Consider the following 19938-nt stretch of genomic DNA (forward strand, 5'->3'; position numbering starts at 1 on the left):
AAAACTCAAGCCAGATATCTGCTGCATACAAGAATCGCATCTTACATTAAAAAGACAAATAAAGACTCAAGGTGAAGGGATGATCATCTATACTCCAGGCAAGTGGAAAGCAGAAAAAAGCAGGTGGTACAATCCTATTCACGGATGCAATAGGCTTTAAACCAACCGAAATAAGGAAGGATAAGGATGGACACTTCATATTTGTTAAAGGTAATACTCAATATGATGAGATTTCAATTATCAATACTTACGCACCCAACCAGAACGCACCTCAATTTATAAGTGAAACTCTAACAGACATGAGCAACTTGATTTCCTCAAGTTCCATAGTAGTTGGAGATTTTAACACCCCTTTAGCAGTGCTGGGTAGATCCTCCAAAAAGAAGCTAAGCAAAGAAATTTTACATTTAAACTCAGCCATTCAACATCTGGACTTAACAGACATCTACAGAACATTTCATCCCAACAAAACTGAATACACATTCTTTTCATCAGCCCATGAAACATACTCCAAAATTGATCACATCCTAGGCCACAAATCTAACCTCAGCAAATTTAAAAAAATATAAATTATTCCTTGCATCTTCTCAGGCCATCATGGAATAAAAGCTGAACACAATAACAAGAGGAACCTGCATACCCATACAAAAACATGGAAGCTAAACAACCTTATGCTGAAGGATAGATGGGTTATAGAAGAGATTAAAAAGGAAATCGCCAAATTTTAGAACAAAACGACAATCAAGGCATGAATTACTAGAACCTCTGGGATACTGCAAAGGCAGTCCTAAGAGGGAAATTTATAGCACTGCAAGCCTTCCTCAAGAAAATGGAAAGAGAGGAAGTTAATAACTTAATGGGACATCTAAAGCAACTAAAGAAGGAAGAACACTCCAACCCCAAACCCAGCAGAAGAAAAGAAATAACCAAAATCAGAGCAGAATTAAATGAAATTGAAAAGAAAAGAATTATACAACAGATCAATAAATCCAAAAGTTGGTTTTTTTTTAATAGATCAATAAAATAGATAAACTTTTGGCCAACCTAAAAAAAGAGTAAAATCTCTAATTTCATCAATCAGAAATGGTAACAATGAAATAACAACAGACCCCTCAGAAATTCAAAAAATCCTTAACAAATACTACAAGAAACTCTACTCTCAGAAATATGAAAATCTGAAAGAAATTGACCAATAGCTGGAAGTACGCCACCTACCAAGACTTAGTCAGAATAAAGTGGAAATGTGGAACAGGCCTATATCAAGTTCTGAAATAGCATCAACTATACAAAATCTCCCTAAAAAGAAAAGCCCAGGACGAGATGGCTTTACGTCAGAATTCTACCAAACCTTTAAAGAAGAACTAATACCTATATTACTAAACCTCTTCCAAAATATAGAAAAAGAAGGAATATTACCCAACACATTCTACGAAGCAAACATCACCTTGATCCCCAAACCAGGGAAAGTCCCAACAAGAAAAGAAAATTACAGACCAATGTCACTAATGAATATTGATGCTAAAATACTCAATAAGATCCTAACAAACAGAATCCAACAACACATCCAAAAAATTATACATCACGACCGAGTGGGATTTATCCCAGGGTCTCTAGGCTGGTTCAATATACGTAAATCTATAAATGTAATTCACCACATAAACAAACTAAAAAATAAGGACCATATGATTCTTTCAATTGATGCAGAAAAAGGTTTTGATAATATCCAGCATACCCTCATGATCAGAACACTTAAGAAAATTGGTATAGAAGGGAGATTTCTTAAACTAATAGAGGCCATCTACAGCAAACCCACAGCCAAAATCGTATTGAATGGTGTTAAACTGAAATCATTTCCACTTAGATCCGGAACCAGGCAAGGTTGCCCATTGTCTCCATTGCTCTTTAACATTGTAATGGAAGTTTTAGCCACTGCAATTAGGGAAGAAAAGGCGATGAAGGGTATCCACATAGGGTCAGAAGAGATCAAACTTTCACTCTTCACAGATGATATGATCGTATATCTAGAAAACACTAGGGATTCTACTACAAAACTTTCAGAAGTGATCAAGGAATACAGCAATGTCTCAGATACAAAATCAACACCCATAAATCTGTAGCCTTTATCTATACCAAGAATAATCAAGCCGAAAAAATAGTCAAGGATTGTATTCCTTTCACAGTAGTGCCAAAGAAGATGAAATATTTGGGAGTATACCTAACAAAGGACGTGAAAGATCTCTACAAAGAGAATTATGAAACTTTAAGAAAAGAAATAGCTGAAGATGTTAACAAATGGAAAAACATACCATGCTCATGGCTAGGAAGAATCAACATTGTTAAAATGTCTATACTACCCAAAGCAATACATAATTTTAATACAATTCCTATTAAAGCTCCATTGTCATATTTTAAAGATCTTAAAAAAATAATACTTAATTTTATATGGAATCAGAAAAAACCTCGCATAGCCAAAAGATTACTCAGCAATAAAAACACAGCAGTAGGAATCACTCTACCAGACCTGAGACTGTACTATAAATCGATAGTGATCAAAACAGCATGGTACTGGCACAAAAACAGAGAAGTAGATGTCTGGAACAGAATACAGAAACAAGAGATGAATCCAGCTACTTACCGTTATTTGATCTTTGACAAGCCAATTAAAAACATCAAGTGGGGAAAAGATTCCCTATTTAACAAATGGTACTGGGTGAACTGGCTGGCAATCTGTAGAAGATTGAAACTGGACCCACACCTTTTACCATTAACTAAGATAGACTCTCACTGGATAAAAGATTTAAACTTAAGACATGAAACTATAAAAATACTTGAAGAATGTGCAGGGAAAACTCTTGAAGGAATCGGCCTGGGTGAATATTTTATGAGGACTCCCCAGGCAATTGAAGCAGAATCAAATACACTACTGGGACCTGATCAAACTAAAAAGCTTCTGCACAGCCAAGAGCATAGTAAGTAAACAAGCAGACAGCCCTTAAAATGGGAGAAAGTATTTGCAGGTTATTACCTCTGATAAAGGTCTAATAACCAAAATCCACAGAGAACTCAAACATATTAGCAAGAAAACAACACATGATCCCACGTCAGGGTGGGCAAGGGACTTCAAGAGAAACTTCTCTAAAGAAGACAGACGCACGATCTACAAACACATGAAAAAAGGCTCATTATCCTTAGTCATCAGAGAAATGCAAATCAAAACTACTTTGAGGTATCACCTAACCCCAGTAAGAGTAGCCCACATAACAAAATCCCAAAATCAGAGATGTTGGCGTGGATGTGGAGAAAAGGGAACACTTCTACACTGCTGGTGGGAATGCACACTAATATGTACCTTCTGAAGGACATTTGGAGAATACTTAGAGACCAAAAATAGACCTGCCATTCAATCCTATAATTCCTTTACTAGATTTATACCCAGAAGACCAAAAATCACAATATAACAAAGACATCTGTATCAGAATGTTTATTGCAGCCCAATTCATAATTGCTAAGTCATGGAAGAAGCCCAAGTGCCTATCGACCCACGAATGGACTAGCAAATTGTGGTACATGTATACCATGGAATATTATGCAGCCTTAAAGAAAGATGGAGACTTTACCTCTTTCATGTTTACATGGATGGAGCTGGAACATATTCTTCTTAGCAAAGTATCTCAGGAATGGAAGAAAGCATCCAATGTACTTAGCCCTGCTATGAAGCTAAATTATAGCTTTCACATGAAGTCTATAACCCAACTACAGCACAAGACTATGAGGAACGGGTGAAGGAAAGGGAAGGGAGGGGGGGAGTTTAGGATGGAGGGAGGGTAATGGGTGGGGCACACCTATGGTGCATCTTAGAATGGGTACAGGCAAAACTTACTAAAGGCAGAATACAAATGTCTACATATAATAACTAAGAAAATGCCATGAAGGGTATGTTGAACAGTTTGATGAGAATATTTCAGATTGTATATGAAACCTGCACATTGTACCCCTTGATTGCACTAATGTACACAGCTATGATTTAACAATAAAAAAAAGAATTTGGATTAAACTAACACAAATACTAAGAAATTAAAAAAAAAAAAAAGAATATCAAGATTAGAAAATAGACCAAATAAGCATTCTGAGTTTATTCTATTAACTACACCTGAAGCTACTACACATGTCTATGACATTTATAATAGAAAAGGGGAAAAGAACAGATAGAACTAATTTCTATTCCTGCTGAATAGTAGTACTTTGTTGGGTACAGATGGAAGACATTAGTTAGAAGTATTCATTTGGGGCGGCACCTGTGGCTCAAGGAGTAGGGCGCCGGTCCCATATGCCAGAGGTGGCGGGTTCATACCTCGCCCTGGCCAAAATAAAAAAAAATAAAAAAAAAAAAAAAAAAGAAGTATTCATTTGAATTGGTAAAAATTTGGCATGTGTTTGTCTGGGTATATATATAGAGACAGATGGTAATGAAGTGGAAATAATCCATTTTTTTTTTAAATTATAATACACTCACACTATCAAAAAAGATGAATCTTATTACAGGAAGTCTTTGATCAGAAATATGTCCAATGCAGAAAGATAGATGACACTTAGAAAAACATTTTCCCTTCCTAAGCCTGACATTCTTCATTAATATTTTAGAAGACTGAATGAGATAATCTCTAAATTTCTATAATTCATGTACACACAACAACTGATACATCATATTTTAAGTAGATAGTAAACCACACTTTATCTCCGTGATGGCAGGCTTGGCCATATTATTTGCTTAAAGTAAAAATAATTCATGTATCTCAGGGCTGAAATTTCTATCGTGTCTTCTCCCTCTTCCGTAAGAATAGCAAAGTCCCCCAAAGGGGTTGTTCCTTCAGCTTCAATCCTGGGATCCTGAAATGAATATGATATGGAACAGTACAACAGCCAATCAACTGCTGACATTAATCCATCAGCAAATACACTTCTGTTTTTATTACTACAGCATAATCTAGTGAAAGCTAATTAAATAGAAGAATGCGCTAATAATTGAATTTCAGTTGATAGTTAAAACTTTACAACACAAAAAGTCAAATTTAATAGAAAACTGATAATGTAAAAAGTAACAAAATGGAAATAAGCTAAAACACAACTTTTAAAAATAATAGTATTTATATAACAAGACATTCACTTAAAATGTATGTGTAAGTTGCCTTCTCATTTCTGGCTTGAATCACTGAACAACTACTCTAAGTAAGAATCAACATCTTTCAAAAATTGTTCTTCATCATTAAGATATTCCAAGATAATAGTTCCGCCATTATATAAGGGACAATCCTCCTTAGCAATCCAGGTTTCCAAAGTTTGATCCAAGGGTAAGGCTTCTCCTGAAGTATTGTGACATAACCTCAATTTCTGCAAAAGGAGAAATAAATCATACTGTAATAAACAGGCTTGTATTCAGGCTTTACAACTTCAAGATCTAAAAATTTTAGGGAAAAATTGTTAAAACCCAATGTTACCTTAGCTGTAAATTTGTTATTGTCATTTTTGAGATTGGCGAGAGAGGCTGCAGAGTCTATGACCCTTCCAATGCTCCATCGGTAGCAAAAGAACATTGCTTTGCTCTTCTCTTTGCTGCCCTTAGGCAAGAAAACCTGAAAATAAATTCTTTCTGTCTGTAAAAAAGAAAGTTAAAATACAGATTACATATATGGAAAATAGACATCCATTTTTTTCTGGTGACATCCCTTCCTCTCTTTAAATCAGAGAAGGATTGCCCTGTAACAATGCATCTGTTAGTTGGAAATGGGTCATAGTAGCCCAGCATCCACCTAAATTTATGGGCATACGATCATGACTCTGGCTAGGGTGATCTGTTCAAAGACAGGCATGTGTCCTAAGGTAGGTCTGCCAGGGATTTCATATTCCTGAGATTTTATGTTTAAAAGCTGAGGGGAGGAAGAGTTGTCTTTTTCCTCCATTTTATTTTTTTCCCCTCAGTATTTAAAATCTTATTGAATTAAACATGGAGTTGCCTAAAGCTAAACTCCACAGCCCACAGCCATTCCTGAGCCAGTATGAAAAAAATCCCCTTAAATGGGAAAGAATGAGGCCAATACAGAAAAAGACAAGAAAACATAAGGATTCTTTTAACATAAATTGAATGCCTTAATTTGGTTATTCCCTAAGACCAGATCAATCTGTCATTTCCCATTATATGAGGGGAAAACATTGTTTTCATTGTGCTATCATAGTTGGCATTGAGTTTTTGTCACTTGGAATTGAGAGATTCCCAATGCATATAACATTTCTTTTTGTGTGAAAGACTCCATTACATATGTAGAGACTGCAGAACTTCGGAGAAAAAAAGAAACATAAAAATCAAAAACAAGGCTCAGTGCCTGTGGCTCAAGCAGCTACGGTGCCAGCCACGTACACCTGAGCTGGAGGGTTTGAATCCAGCCCAGGCCGCCAAACCACAATGATGGCTGTAACCAAAAAAAAAGAGCCGGGCATTGTGGCAAGCACCTGTGGTCCCAGCTACGTGGGAGGCGGAGGCAGGATAATCACTAAAGCCCAGGAATTGGAGGCTGCTGTGAGCTGTGATGCCACAGCACTCTACTCTGGGCGACAACTTGAGGCTCTGTCTCAAAAAAAAAAAAAAATCAAAAACATAAAACCCCAAACCACATTCCATTAACAATAGAGAAGAACTTGGAGATGATTTGTCTAGTATTTTATACATTATCTGCCCCCTTTTAGAGTATTTTCTTGCTTAATTAACAAATGCAGGAAGTTAAATATAGGAACAGAGGTGCTTCGCCTTTAGTATTCCCCTAAAAACTGCTTCAAAAAGTGTTAGCTTTACAGATCAATTTGTCTTAAAACAAACATTTTGGCACAATTGGAGCATCTTGAAGTTGAGTGGGAAAGACCACAATTACTTTGAAAATTAATAGCTTCTACACTACTCCCTTCTCAGCACTAAGGAATTTAGACTGTTGAAGACCTAGGAGACTGTCATTATTTTAGATAACAACCATTATGACAAAAAATAACAAGTCATTAGAAACTCAAGCTATAAGCCAACTCTATAAGCAAACAATCCCTGCTCCCCAAACAAAGAAATAAGAACATAAACATAAAAGAGAAAATCTTAAAAATAATATGGTCTTATGTAAAAAAAGATAAATGTATCTGAGAATTAAAAATGGAACAGAAATGCAAAGTGATAGGGGGGTTAAGACACTGGCACTCGGGTGGCGCCTGTGGTTCAAGGAGTAGGGCGCCGGTCCCATATGCCGGAGGTGATGGGTTCAAACCCAGCCCTGGCCAAAAAAAAAAAAAAAAGACAGTGGCACTCAGGGTTCCAGAGGAAGAAGAGACACTGAGGAGTGCAGCTTGTGGGCAAATGGGAAATGAGAGCACCACAGGGAAGCAGACGCTAGTGTGGGACCCATGCTCTAGGAAAGCAAGCTAGAGAAGTTACCACTGACTGCTGATTTAGGATATTGCTTATATAAATTAATTGTGAGGCAGAAAAGCACAGATTTAACCACGTGACAGTGAACAAAGCCAAGGTCTTCTAGCTCAATAAATGCATCTGTAATAATCTGAAATTTCTCTATAGGACAGAAGCACATACTACCAATCTTAAATTTGGATTTGAATGGTACTCCTGGGTCAGGGGAAAGTAATTGCAAATTGCTAACTGGCAAGTAAAGAAAAGTAGAGTTATAGAAAGAACCTTCTACTTAAGATGAACATGCAGAACCAGTAAGTAAATTTCAAAACAAACTGCAGATAACTAAACTTTAAAAAGACATTAAAGTAAGTTATTTTTGGTGCCCAAGGAGATAAAATAAGGAATAATATCCATAAAAAGCAATAAGCACTCATGAAACCAAAACATACAGAAATGAAAGAAAAACATGTAAAAGTGCAGTTCCTGTAAAAGTGCAGAATAAGCACTCAAATAGTTTTACTATCCTCAATAAAAAGGCTTAATTAATTACAAGATGTATTTGAGGAAGTCATTGAGAATGCAACAGAAAGACACAAAGAAAAAAATTATATAGCTCCAAAATATGTCAACAAGAATTTGAAAAGGAAAGAAATAGAAATGGTGAAGAAGTGATATTCAGAGACAAATGATTATGGTTTTCCAAAAAATAAGAATGTACCTGAATTGTCAAGCTGGCTAATCAAAATAAATCAAAATAAAATAAAAACATTGTTCTGAAAATAGAGAATATCACAAATAAAAATCTTAAAAGCTACCAAAAAAAAAAAAAAAAAAAGATAGTTAACCTTAAAGCAACAAAAGTAAGGCTGACAACAGATATCTTCCCAACAACAGATGACAGATACATTAAAAGAGTTGAGAAAGTCTAATAGACAATCCAGCTAAAAGTGAGGACAAAGTAAGGGCATGTGCAGATAAAAAAGGCTGACGGAGTTTATGACTACTGCCCCTCATTGAATGAACTACTAAAGAATGTACTTTAGCAAAAATATAAATGAGTTTTAAGGAAGGAGAAATTAAAAAAAAAAGTATTGCTAAATTTAAATAATTCTTAATTTAAAAAAATTTTTGTGCTTTAACAAAGATAATGGGATAGGAGATATTCAGCTGGATAACACAGGTTGGCAAGCTCTTTATCTTATTCAAGAGGTAACAATAGCAAGTAACTTTAAACTTTTAGGAAAAAATGATAATTATATACAGTAAAATAGTAAGTACACACCTGCTATCACCATTATTATAGGGCATATTGAAGATAATAGATAATGTATTATAAAAAAAACCCTGATATAATTATTGAAAACAAAATTGAAGCTATCCTTACTTGTTAATGGGGTGTGATGGTACAACTAAGAAATTGAAAACACTAGTAGGAAAAGTACTTCTAAAATTAATAAAAGAAGTTAGTGATGTAGCTGAATAAGATGAATATACAGAACTCTAAGTTTGTTTTTTTTTATGAGAAGTGTTTGGAAATGTAAGTAGAGGAAAATATACTGTTCACAGTGGAAACAGAAACCATAACATAAATAGCAAAGAATAAGGAATATGCCTTGCATGAAGACAAATATGTCACAGAAAGCAATAAAACATTTGAATAAACAGAAAGAAGTATGAAGGTACTGATAGAAAGACAATGTCATAAAAATGTCATTTTTCCCAATATTCCTATATATCATATAATGTAAATCTAATGTGAACCCTTCAGAAATAGATCTATCTCAGGTCCAAAGCCTAATTTATGTAATAATTAGTGATGGTAAAACTTGCTAAACAATTGGAAGAAAATAAAATTAAGCCATTAGTTCATAAGTTTATATCATATAACAAAGAAAGAAAAACATAAAAAACAAAATCAGATGAATTAAAGACAAGAAAAGAGAAAGAAATAAAACAAAAAAAATAAAAAGCTTTAAGGAAAACCAAAACAGACCTTAGAAAAAGATAAAATACTGATATGCCAGTGAGAAACTAAGTAAAATCAATACATTTGACAGATTTCTTTCTTTTTTCCTTAGCAGAGTTGCTTAGACCTGACATTTGATAGATTTTTGGAAAAAAGAATTTACAAAGCAGATTGATTATTTATAAATGATAAATATTTACTATAGTCTAAGAGCATCTATATGTTAACTAAACAAAATAAAAAGACAAGATACAAGAGAAAGGATCAAAGGATGTGTATTGTCAATTCAGAGAAGAGCAATTCCAAATGACTAGAAAACAAAATAAAAGATGCTCAGCCTGAATAGTAGTAAGAGAAATGCAAATTACAGTAATTATAAGATATCTTTTTATAGCCACCAGACTGGACTTAAAAATTGAGTCCTAACAGCTATTGGAAATCATGGGAGGAGAAGGTAGTCGAATGTTTGGCTACAAGGGGCAGTATATTGAACTGGTTAGGATGGTAGGCTCCTACCAATACTTAACACCAGACTACCAATATGTAAAATGAGGATACATACATCACAAAAGGGTGGTAGTAGTGCCAGCTACTCAGGAGGCTGACAGAAGAGAATCACTTGAACCCCAAGGAGTTCGAGGTTGCTGTGACCTAAGCTAACACTGAGGCACTGTAGGCTGGCCACCAGAGTGAGACTGCCTCACTAAAGAAGACAAAAAAAAAAAAATCTAGAACGTTAAAACAATACTTTGCATAGGTAATCAGCCAATAAAGTTTGACTATTATAATTATTGTTGTTAATACACATACCCTTTGACAAAGCAAACAAAATTTTGAATATTTATCCTATAAAAATAAAAGTACCAGAGTGACACTTCTTAGCACTGTAGTCAAAACTGGAAACCAAATGAATGTTTATCATTAAGAAAATGACAAGGGCGGCGCCTGTGGCTCAGTTGGTAAGGTGCCGGCCCCATATGCCGAGGGTGGCGGGTTCAAGCCCGGCCCCGGCTGAACTGCAACCAAAAAATAGCCAGGCGTTGTGGCGGGCACCTGTAGTCCCAGCTACTCGGGAGGCTGAGGCAAGAGAATCGCTTAGGCCCAGGAGTTGGAGGTTGAAGTGAGCTGTGTGACGCCACGGCACTCTACCGAGGGCCATAAAGTGAAACTCTGTCTCTACAAAAAAAAAAAAAAAAAAAGAAAATGACAAAATAAGTCACAGTACACCTACACACAGAATATGATGCGGCTTTCAAAGAAAATTATTTGCCACTCTTATCAGCTCAGTTGAGGAAATTTCTACCAGGCATTAATGAAAGGATATGGAGTAGAACCTCTGTAAGTTGATCACCCAAGGGGCTGTATTAAACAGGGGCTGGTCAACATACAGGAGTGGTCAACATAAGGAACTAGGTCTACTGTACTAATAAGTACATATCCAGGCTATGAAAATGGTCAATTTAAGAAGGCGGTCATCTATGAGGTTACACTGACAGATCAGCTTATGTAATCCACCAAAAACCTTCTATTTTCATTTTTAGCTTTAATCACCATATAACACATTAAATATTTAATATCTGTCTAACTCCAGTGGAATATAAACCCTGTAAATGTAGAGACTCTGTTCCATTCACTGCTGTATCACCAGGGCCTTGTATATAAAAAGTATTCAGGCCAGGCGTGGTAGCTCATGCCTATAATCCTAGCACTGGGAGGCCAACATGGGAGGATCACTGAAGCTCAGCAGTTTGAAACCAGCCTGAGAAAGAGTAAAACCTCCCATTTACTAAAAATAGAAAAAAAATTAGCCAGGCGTTGTGACAGACTTAGCGCCAGCTACTCAGGAGGCTGACAGAAGAGAATCACTTGAACCCAGGAGTTAGAGGTTGCTGTGACCTAAGCTAACACTGAGGCACTGTAGGCTGGCCACCAGAGTGAGACTGCCTCAAAAAAAAAAAAAAAGTATTCAAAGAAACATGTATGGACTAAATAACTAATAATTTTTTCAAAATGAAGACTGAAAAGAAATTCCTTATGCCTTTCAAACATATAAGTAGAATACATTTCCATTTATTTATATATAAATGTATGCACATATATATGCATATATATGTGTATATGTTTGTATATATTATATATAAAAGTATGTCTGTGTAAAGACATAGACATGCACATCTCTATTGTAACTACTATATCTCTAAATACACACAAAAATTTATGATAAGAGGAAAAACTTAGATATAAAGACTTATCTATAATAATATTATTATAGACAGAGCACTCCACAAGTGCTATCTATCTATATTATTACATAGATGGAGAACACTGTCTCTGAAGTCTGACAGTCTGGTTTCAATTTGTAGTTCTCTACTCAGTAGCTACATCCCTAGCAAGTACTATGCCTTCTGGGTAGGAGTTTACAGTATATACCTTATGAGCTTGCTGCAAGGATACAACATGCTAGAAGAGTGCCTGGAACAAACCAACTGCTATCAAGGTTATTTTATTATATTTTAGGCAATAAAAATCTTACAAAATAATGTGAATGATATTATTAGATATCCAATAATAATACTATTATTGTAATTATAATATCCAGAGCAGGTCCTCTCAACTTTGTCACCGTTAACACTTCAGACCAGAAAACTCTCTGCTTTGGGCCATGTCCTGTACTTTATAGGATATTTAACAGTACCTCTGACCTTTACCCACCAGATACCAGTAGTGCCCCATTCTCACCTGTGACAACCCAAAATGCCTCTGTTGCCAAATGTCCCTTGGAAGACAAAAATTGCCTTCAGTTAAGGACCTCTGCTTCAGGGAGACGGAAATTGATGAAGGACATTAGGAGATATGTCCGTGTTTTTACATTTGTTAAAAATGCTATTTTAAGAACATCCAATAAATATTATAAAATTTCAGAAAAAGAAAATATTAAGGATAATCATAAAAAATAAAAAATACTATTATCAATGGTTTGTAAACCAGCAGAATAAATTCAGTCAATACAAAAGATAACAGGAAAGAGAAAGAAAGATTCAAAGGAAAAGAATGATGAGCAGGATACATAAGATGAAAGAAATATGTTCAAATGCACCAGTGATCACAATAAATATAAAAGTATTCAACTCACCTATAAAAGAGAGATACTATCAAACTGGATTAAAAATACAAAGTCCAGCTATATGTTGCTTACAAGACATACCCTAAAACAAAATAACATAGAAAAGTTGACTATAAAGGGATGAAAAAAATGTAATATTTAAATATTTACCAAAACTAGTGAAACAATACAATTCAAAATAGAATTAAAAGCAAAATTCATAAAGAAGATGTAACAATGAAGAAATTCTGTGCACCTGATAATACACAATTCAGCAGAACCATTATAATTGCAAATAAAAAAACCCACTAAAATAGCCGGGCTGTGTGGTGGGGGCCTGTAGTCCCAGCTACTTGGGAGGCAGAGGCAAGACAATCGCTTAAGCCCAGGAGTTTGAGGATGCTACGAGCTGTGACTCCATGGCATTCTACTGAAGGCAACATAGTGAGACTCTGTCTCAAAAAAAAAAAAAGAAAAAGAAAAAAGAAAAAAAAAACCCACCAATAAAACTATATCCATAAGGCTCAGAGCCTATAGCCCAATGGTTAGGGCACTGGCCATATGCACTGGAGCTGGTGGGTTTGAACCCGGCCAGGGCCTCCTAAACAACAATGACAACAAAAAACAGCCAGGCATTGTGGTGGGGGCCTGTAGTCCCAGCTACTGGGAGGCTGAGGCAAGAGAATCACTTAAGCCCAAGACTTTGAGGTTGGTATGAGCTGTGACGCCATGAAACAATACTGAGGGCAACATAGTGAGACTGTCTCAAAAAAACAAACAAACAAACAAAAAACTATATCCAGTGTAAAGTGAGAGGTTTTTATTTTTGTTTTTGAGACAGTCCTGCTCTGACATCACAGCTATAGTACAAGGGCATGATCATAGCTCACTTAAATTCGAGTGATTCCTACTTCAGCCTCCTGAATAGCTGGGACTATAGTCATTTGCCACCATGCACATGACTAATTTTTCTATTTTTTGTAAAGCAGGGTGTTGCTCTTGCTCAGGTTGGTTTTGAACTCCTGGCTTCAGGTAATCCCCCAGCCTTGGCCACTCGCCACTCAAAGTGCTGGGATGACAGGCATGAGCCACTGTGCCTGGCCTACAATGGAAGATTTAAACACATCTAAGAAACAGATATATCAAGCAGACTAAAAATTAGTAAATACACACACATACATACACATGTGGATACACATGATCAGAAAGAGAATACAAATAATAAAGTAGACAGTGCATTTGGATAAAGGATATAGAAAAGTTCTCTGTACTATGGTTGTAACTTGTGTGTGTTTGAAATAATGTAAGAGCAAAAGTCATTGAAGCAACAAAAGAACAGAGTTCAATAAAACCAAAAGATGGTTCTTTGAAAAGACTAAGAAAAAAAATAAACCTTTCGCTACTCTAGGGAGGAAAAAAGAAAAGTACAAATGAAAGATATTAAGAATAAAGTGGAATGACTAAAGGCAAAATAGTGATTTTGAATAAGAAAAAAAATTAACTTTATAATAATAAATTGAAAAATCTACATCAAATAGAAATTTTTTAGAAAACTACTATTTGCTAAAATTGACTTCAGAAGAAATATCCATATAAACTAAGATTTAACACATTGGAATAGTATCAAAATTCTTCCCTCAAGAAAAATAAAACAGATCTACAGGTCGTGTTACCAAAACCTTTAATAACAAATAATCTCCACCCTTGACAACTATCTCAAAGAATAGAAAAAAACTCACTCAATCTGAATATAATCTTACTATAATGTCACTAAAAAACACTAAACAATATGTTAGCAAATCGATTTAGCAGTACGTTTTAAAAGAATTATATTTCAGTCAAGTAGTTTATCCTGGAATATTTGGTGATTTAACAACAGAAAAATCAATTAGTATAATTTATCACATTGATAGGAAAACAAATCTTACTAGATGTAAGAAAAAACTTCTAGCAAAGTTTAACACCCATTCATGATATAAATTCTTAGCAAATTAGGAGTATAAAAGAAACAGTTATCCTATAAACGCTACTATCAAAAATTTACTGCAAGGCCAGGAGTAGTGGCTTACACCTGTAATCCTAGCACTCTGAGAGGCCAAGGCAGGTGGATTGCCAGAGCTTTAGAGTTCAAGACCAGCCTGAGCCAGAGCCAGAGCCAGAGCCAGAGCCAGAGCCAGAGCCAGAGCCAGAGCCAGAGCCAGAACTCTTCTCCAAAAAAACAAAAATTAGCGGGGTGTTGTGGCAGGCACCTGTAGTCCAGCTACTTGGGAGGCTAAGGTGAGAGAATTGCTTAAGCCCAAGAGTTTGAGGTTGCTGCGAGCCATGATGCCCAGGCACTCTATCCAGGATGACAGAGTGAGACTCTGTCTCAAAAAAAAAAAAATCTGTTGCAAAGGTAATACTTAGAAGCATTTTCATTAAAGTCAGAAACATGATGAAGATGTCTGTTTCTATCCATGTTATTCGACATTCATCTGAAGATCTCAGCAGTAAGACAAATAATGACAATAAAAAGAAGGAATAAGATAAATTGAGGGAGATCAGCCCACAAAAACTGGTATTTGCAAAAGATATGACTGCACAGAAAACATTCTAGAAAAATCTACAAAGTATGGGAACTATTAGGAATTTATTTGGTGGACAGAAGGGCAATATACACCAAACAATAATAAAACAATAAGGGGAATTTAATTTTCCAAAAAGGTATTATTTACAATGAAAGCAAAGTTATTTAGAGCCTAAGAATAAATCTAAACAAAGTATATAGGTATTTATGATAGGCATTATAAAGCATAAATAGAATGTTACTTCTATAATTACAAATAAAAGAAGACCTAAAGAAAAATTGGAAAGATAAACCATGGACATAGATGAGAGTCAAAAATTCTAACGATGTCAATTCTCTAAGTTCAGCACAATTTCTATCAAAACCACAATTTCACAGAATAGGATAAAGTAATCCTAAAAGTTTTATGAAAGAATAAATGGCCAGGAATAGACATAGTTAGCTGAAAGCACTACTGGAAAGAGACAAATCAGTGGAACGCTGGCAGTAAGTTGACAATGTCTAGTAAAGCTGAAGATGAGAAAATCCCATAACTCAGTTTTTCTATATCTAGTATATCCCTGAAGTAACATTTTTCAATATGGTGGTTCTAATCCTTCAGGGGTTAGAAAATCAACCTAGTAGATTCTGATCAAATCTAATCAAATCAATTGAAAGGAGTACACTTCGTATAACACATTTTAAGGCTAAGTATCACTTTATGAAACTGCGTTAAGGTATACGTGTATATATACACATACTGGGTTGTTACATAAAATAATTGATAAGTTTTAAAGGTACAGTCCTAGAGAAACTCGTTCCATACACAATGTTGTTCACTAAAAAAAAATCTGAATTTTGCTTATTAATGGAACAAACTCAGATATATTTGTAGTATGGAATAATGTGCAGCTGTCAAAATGAACAAATTTGACTAAATGTCTCAGCATGGATAAATGTTAAAAACATGATGTCTAGTGGGGAAAAAAAAAGTTGAAGAAGAATAGAAGAATGAATGCATATAATTTCTCTTCTGTTCACCCCTCCCCGTGTAGAGATAAAAGAGTCCTTCTATGTTGCCCATGCTGGTCTTGAACTGCTGGCCTCAAGTAGAACATCCTGCCTCAGCCTCCCAAAGTGGAGTTTTCTCTAAGTGAAAAAACTCACAAAACTATATATCATTTATGCAGACATAGACCATGTAATATTAGGAATGATACATATCAGGTTCAGGTTAGTTATTACTTGATGGGAGGGAGGATAAAAAGAGGCCTTTGGCTACATTTGGAAATTTTTAAAAATCTCTAAGACCAACCTGAGGCAATGACTTATCCCCATCAGCATGCATCTTTAATTTCATCAATGCAACCTTTGCTGCTGTTTGACTATTTTTGGCACCTTTCCGTCGTTTACTTGTTGTCTCTCCTGTCTTGGAATCTAAGAGGTAAGTGTAAGCATGTAAGCACATAAGAGCTATTGCACTGCTTTTTTCAGAGTTTATTTATAAAGTGCTTAGTAACTATGGCCCTGAAATGTACATAGATTACACACAATAGAAATATATAGAGACCCACATTCATTGGTAGGTTTATATATTTTATGACCAATGGGAAATGTAATTGAGGTTGATCTAAGCAAACCTCCACAATCAAAAAATTCACCGTTACATGCTTCTTTCCAACTTAAGCCTATTTAATGGCTTATTGTACCCTCAATGAATCCCCAACAATAAAAAAAAAAAAAAGGGAAGACTTCGATAAGGTACTATCCTTGCTACAGGATGAAAATTTTGAAGTAATGTATTGGCAGAGAGATTGATCTAAGTCATGGATACTTTCTTTCCTACTACATGTATCTCATATTACCATTAAGGCAGCTGACTAGACATTAGTCTTTTGAAAAAGCAATTTAGTACTTCAATCTCCTAATACCATTTCTAGCCAATGTAGCTAATTAGCTGATTTAAGTGGAATTACCAAAAGAGACCTCATGGGAATACTTACAAATAATTTCCAAATTTTCATTGGTCAGGTAAACATTGTGAAAAGTACTGTCACAAGTATGTCATCAAAATACAAGTTATTATCATCAGGGCTGTTACTTAACTGGTGAGCAAACTTAAGAAGCAGGAGCTCTAGAACTTAGGGTATACAGCAATACAGAAAGCAACAAAATGAGCTTTCTAAATACTTACCAATAATATCTTTAACAAGTTTCTGAGTGGCAGACATACGAGGCTTTGGGATTTCCAATTTTTCACACTCATGATCTGACTGATGACGGTGTCTACGAACAACAGAAGAGTGATACTAGTTCATGTATTTATACGTAACTAAACAGATACACAAAGCATGAATGGTTTAAGTGATCACCTTAGGCAAAAGTTTTTCTCACAATAAGGACATAGAACTGCCACAAGTTCTTTTTCAGCACAATCCTTGAATGAGCATGGGTAAGATTTATGATTATCTGTCTTCAGTTTTTCATTGATTACAGTCACCTGAAAATGTAAAAAGGGTAAATGGCATTATATTGCACATACAGCAAGTCAATGTGTCTCTGTTGGAAGACAAAATCCATATGATTTTTGGTTCAACTTATCAGAGCAAGTTACAGACTCTTAGACAAACATTATAATGAATGCTCATGTGAGAAATGATTACTGTGCTGACTGTTCTACATTTTCATATTTTTCCTACTGTGGTATATTTACCTTCTAAGTAAATTAAAATGACTATTCAGATACTCTCTACAATTTTAAGCTACTTGTAAGATGCCCACACAAAGATGTCCCCATAATATTATGCTCAGGTATCATCTCATCAACCTTCAAATGGCAAGTCAGATTTACATTCTATGTTGATTTTAAGAGATTAAACACTAACTCAAGGAGTAAGACACTTAAAAATGATATATTTATCCATGAGGTAAAAAAAGACAGTTTTTGTAATCATTTTTCTTTATGCTCTTTCATATTTTATTATCAGCAAATATACCACAAGAAGAAAAGATTTTGTAAGATTAAAAAAAAAAAATTCAGTTCAGCCAGGCTATTCTAAGCATTAAGTATCCAGGTTTTTCGAGTTGAATAAACTTAGAGAAATACAGTAGAACCTCCATAGTTGACCACCTCCCTACATTAACCACCTCAACTTGACCAAATTTCCATAGACCAGACATGCATCATATGTATGTAGCAGGCCTACTTCCTTAAGTTGACCATCTCTGTATGGTGACCAGTTTGTTACACGGTCCCTTTGGTGGCCAACTTACAGAAGTTCTACTGTAATTACTTCAAAATTATAACCAAAAGACATTCCTTTATATAAATGATAGTTAGATCATGTTAGAATTAACTTCTTAGTTATCATTCCAATTTTGCTGCAATGGCCTAATGGTATTTCAGTATTTTATTAATGAGAACTAATAATCTAAAGAGACATTCATAAAAATCAGATGATACCATAAATAAAAAAAAAAAAGCACAGGACATATTTAAAACTATAAGAAACATCAATTTTTACTGTATGATTGTTGAGTATTTCCTTCTAATTAATATTGCATAAAACCAACATATTAGATCATTTTAATTTTCAAGTAGTTCATTAGATTTCAACAGGTCAGATTTTGACGTCACTTAAACTTGAAATGGTCAGATTTCAACTGTAGCTCATGTAACCTTCATTTGCAATAACTGAGAAAACAGATGTGAAAATCCTTGGCAAAGTACTTGGTAAATGGTGGGCAGGAAGAAATATCCACTGAAAAGTGTTAGAGGCAAATGCTGCTTTCCCACTGGAGTCTATTCAGCTTAATTCCCTCTCTGCCCCAAGAGAGGTAGAACTTATTTAATTGTCAATTTTAAGAAAATTACATAAGGAATGGTGCGCACAGCTTTCTTTTTCCTACTGGAATTGGTCTGCCTAACTTAGCAGTGCTGTGACTGGTGGGCAAGTCTGCCTATCCTTTGCATATCCATTCGGCTCTATACTAACCTTCATCATTCAACTTATTCTTCCTTAGTAACAGAGCTATTTTTTTGCTTCTATCTGGTAGACCTTTCTTAATTTATGACCTCTTCAGAATTAGGATGAGGATTTTGTTAGACTACAGGTTTGTTCTTTGTGGTCTAAGGTTGACGTAACTACCACCATGATTTACTACTGCAGATCCTATCATCAGGCACCAGTGAAAATGAACACAAGGGCGAAGGAAACAGTGAACTGGGGACAGTATGATAAGGACATTAATTCCAATCCGTATTTATAAATAGATAGCCTGCTGTAACTGGGCTACCTAAATAGAAATGTTTAAGAATTATGAGGACCAGGGCTGGGTTTGAACCCACCAACTCCAGTATATGGGGGCATCGCCCTACTCCTTTGAGCCACAGGCACTGCCCAGGACAAAAATTTTTAAATACCAAGTAGATCAACTTATCTTTAAGCCAGTGAAAAATAATATAAATGAAGCAAAAGCTTCTCTACGTAAGCAGCTTAATATGCCAACACTGACTGGCTTTAAATCTAATCAAATTCTGAACAAAAGTACATGAATACAAATGTTTTATCAGACTGAAAAAATATTAACATACCTCAGGACAACCATGAGACTCCTTGCTTCTGTGTTCAAGGCTTAATTAATTAAAAAAATAACATTTATATAAATGCAATCAAATAACATACTTAAAGGTAACTGTAGTATTTTGAGATATTTTAATGGTTAGTATTCTTAAGATACATTACAGCCATACTACATTAACACTTTGTATATATATAAAAAATGGATAAATTAAAGATGGAGCATCTATTTTCAAATGTTTCAAAACAGATGTTCAATTTTAATGAATAAAAGCAATTCACTACTCTAAATTACCTTTACTT

At 35.0% G+C, this 19938-nt stretch overlaps 1 protein-coding gene across 4 annotated transcripts in view; it reads right to left on the reverse strand.

The window, feature by feature from the left end:
• Positions 1-4423: 4423 nt before the first annotated feature.
• ZFAND1 (zinc finger AN1-type containing 1) overlaps positions 4424-19938 on the reverse strand; it is a 33390-nt gene continuing 17875 nt past the window's right edge. For all 4 annotated transcript variants that reach the window (XM_053559315.1, XM_053559317.1, XM_053559316.1 and 1 more), the window contains 6 exons: positions 19650-19689; positions 17428-17555; positions 17250-17341; positions 16371-16492; positions 5496-5651; positions 4424-5388 (listed from right to left, as the gene is read on the reverse strand). In XM_053559315.1, coding sequence (XP_053415290.1) covers positions 5218-5388; positions 5496-5651; positions 16371-16492; positions 17250-17341; positions 17428-17555; positions 19650-19689 — 709 coding nt within the window. In that variant the 3' untranslated portion in view covers positions 4424-5217. The remainder of the gene's footprint in view (positions 5389-5495; positions 5652-16370; positions 16493-17249; positions 17342-17427; positions 17556-19649; positions 19690-19938) is intronic.

Source organism: Nycticebus coucang, chromosome 13, assembly GCF_027406575.1.
Source record: "Nycticebus coucang isolate mNycCou1 chromosome 13, mNycCou1.pri, whole genome shotgun sequence".
Lineage (NCBI taxonomy): Eukaryota > Metazoa > Chordata > Mammalia > Primates > Lorisidae > Nycticebus > Nycticebus coucang.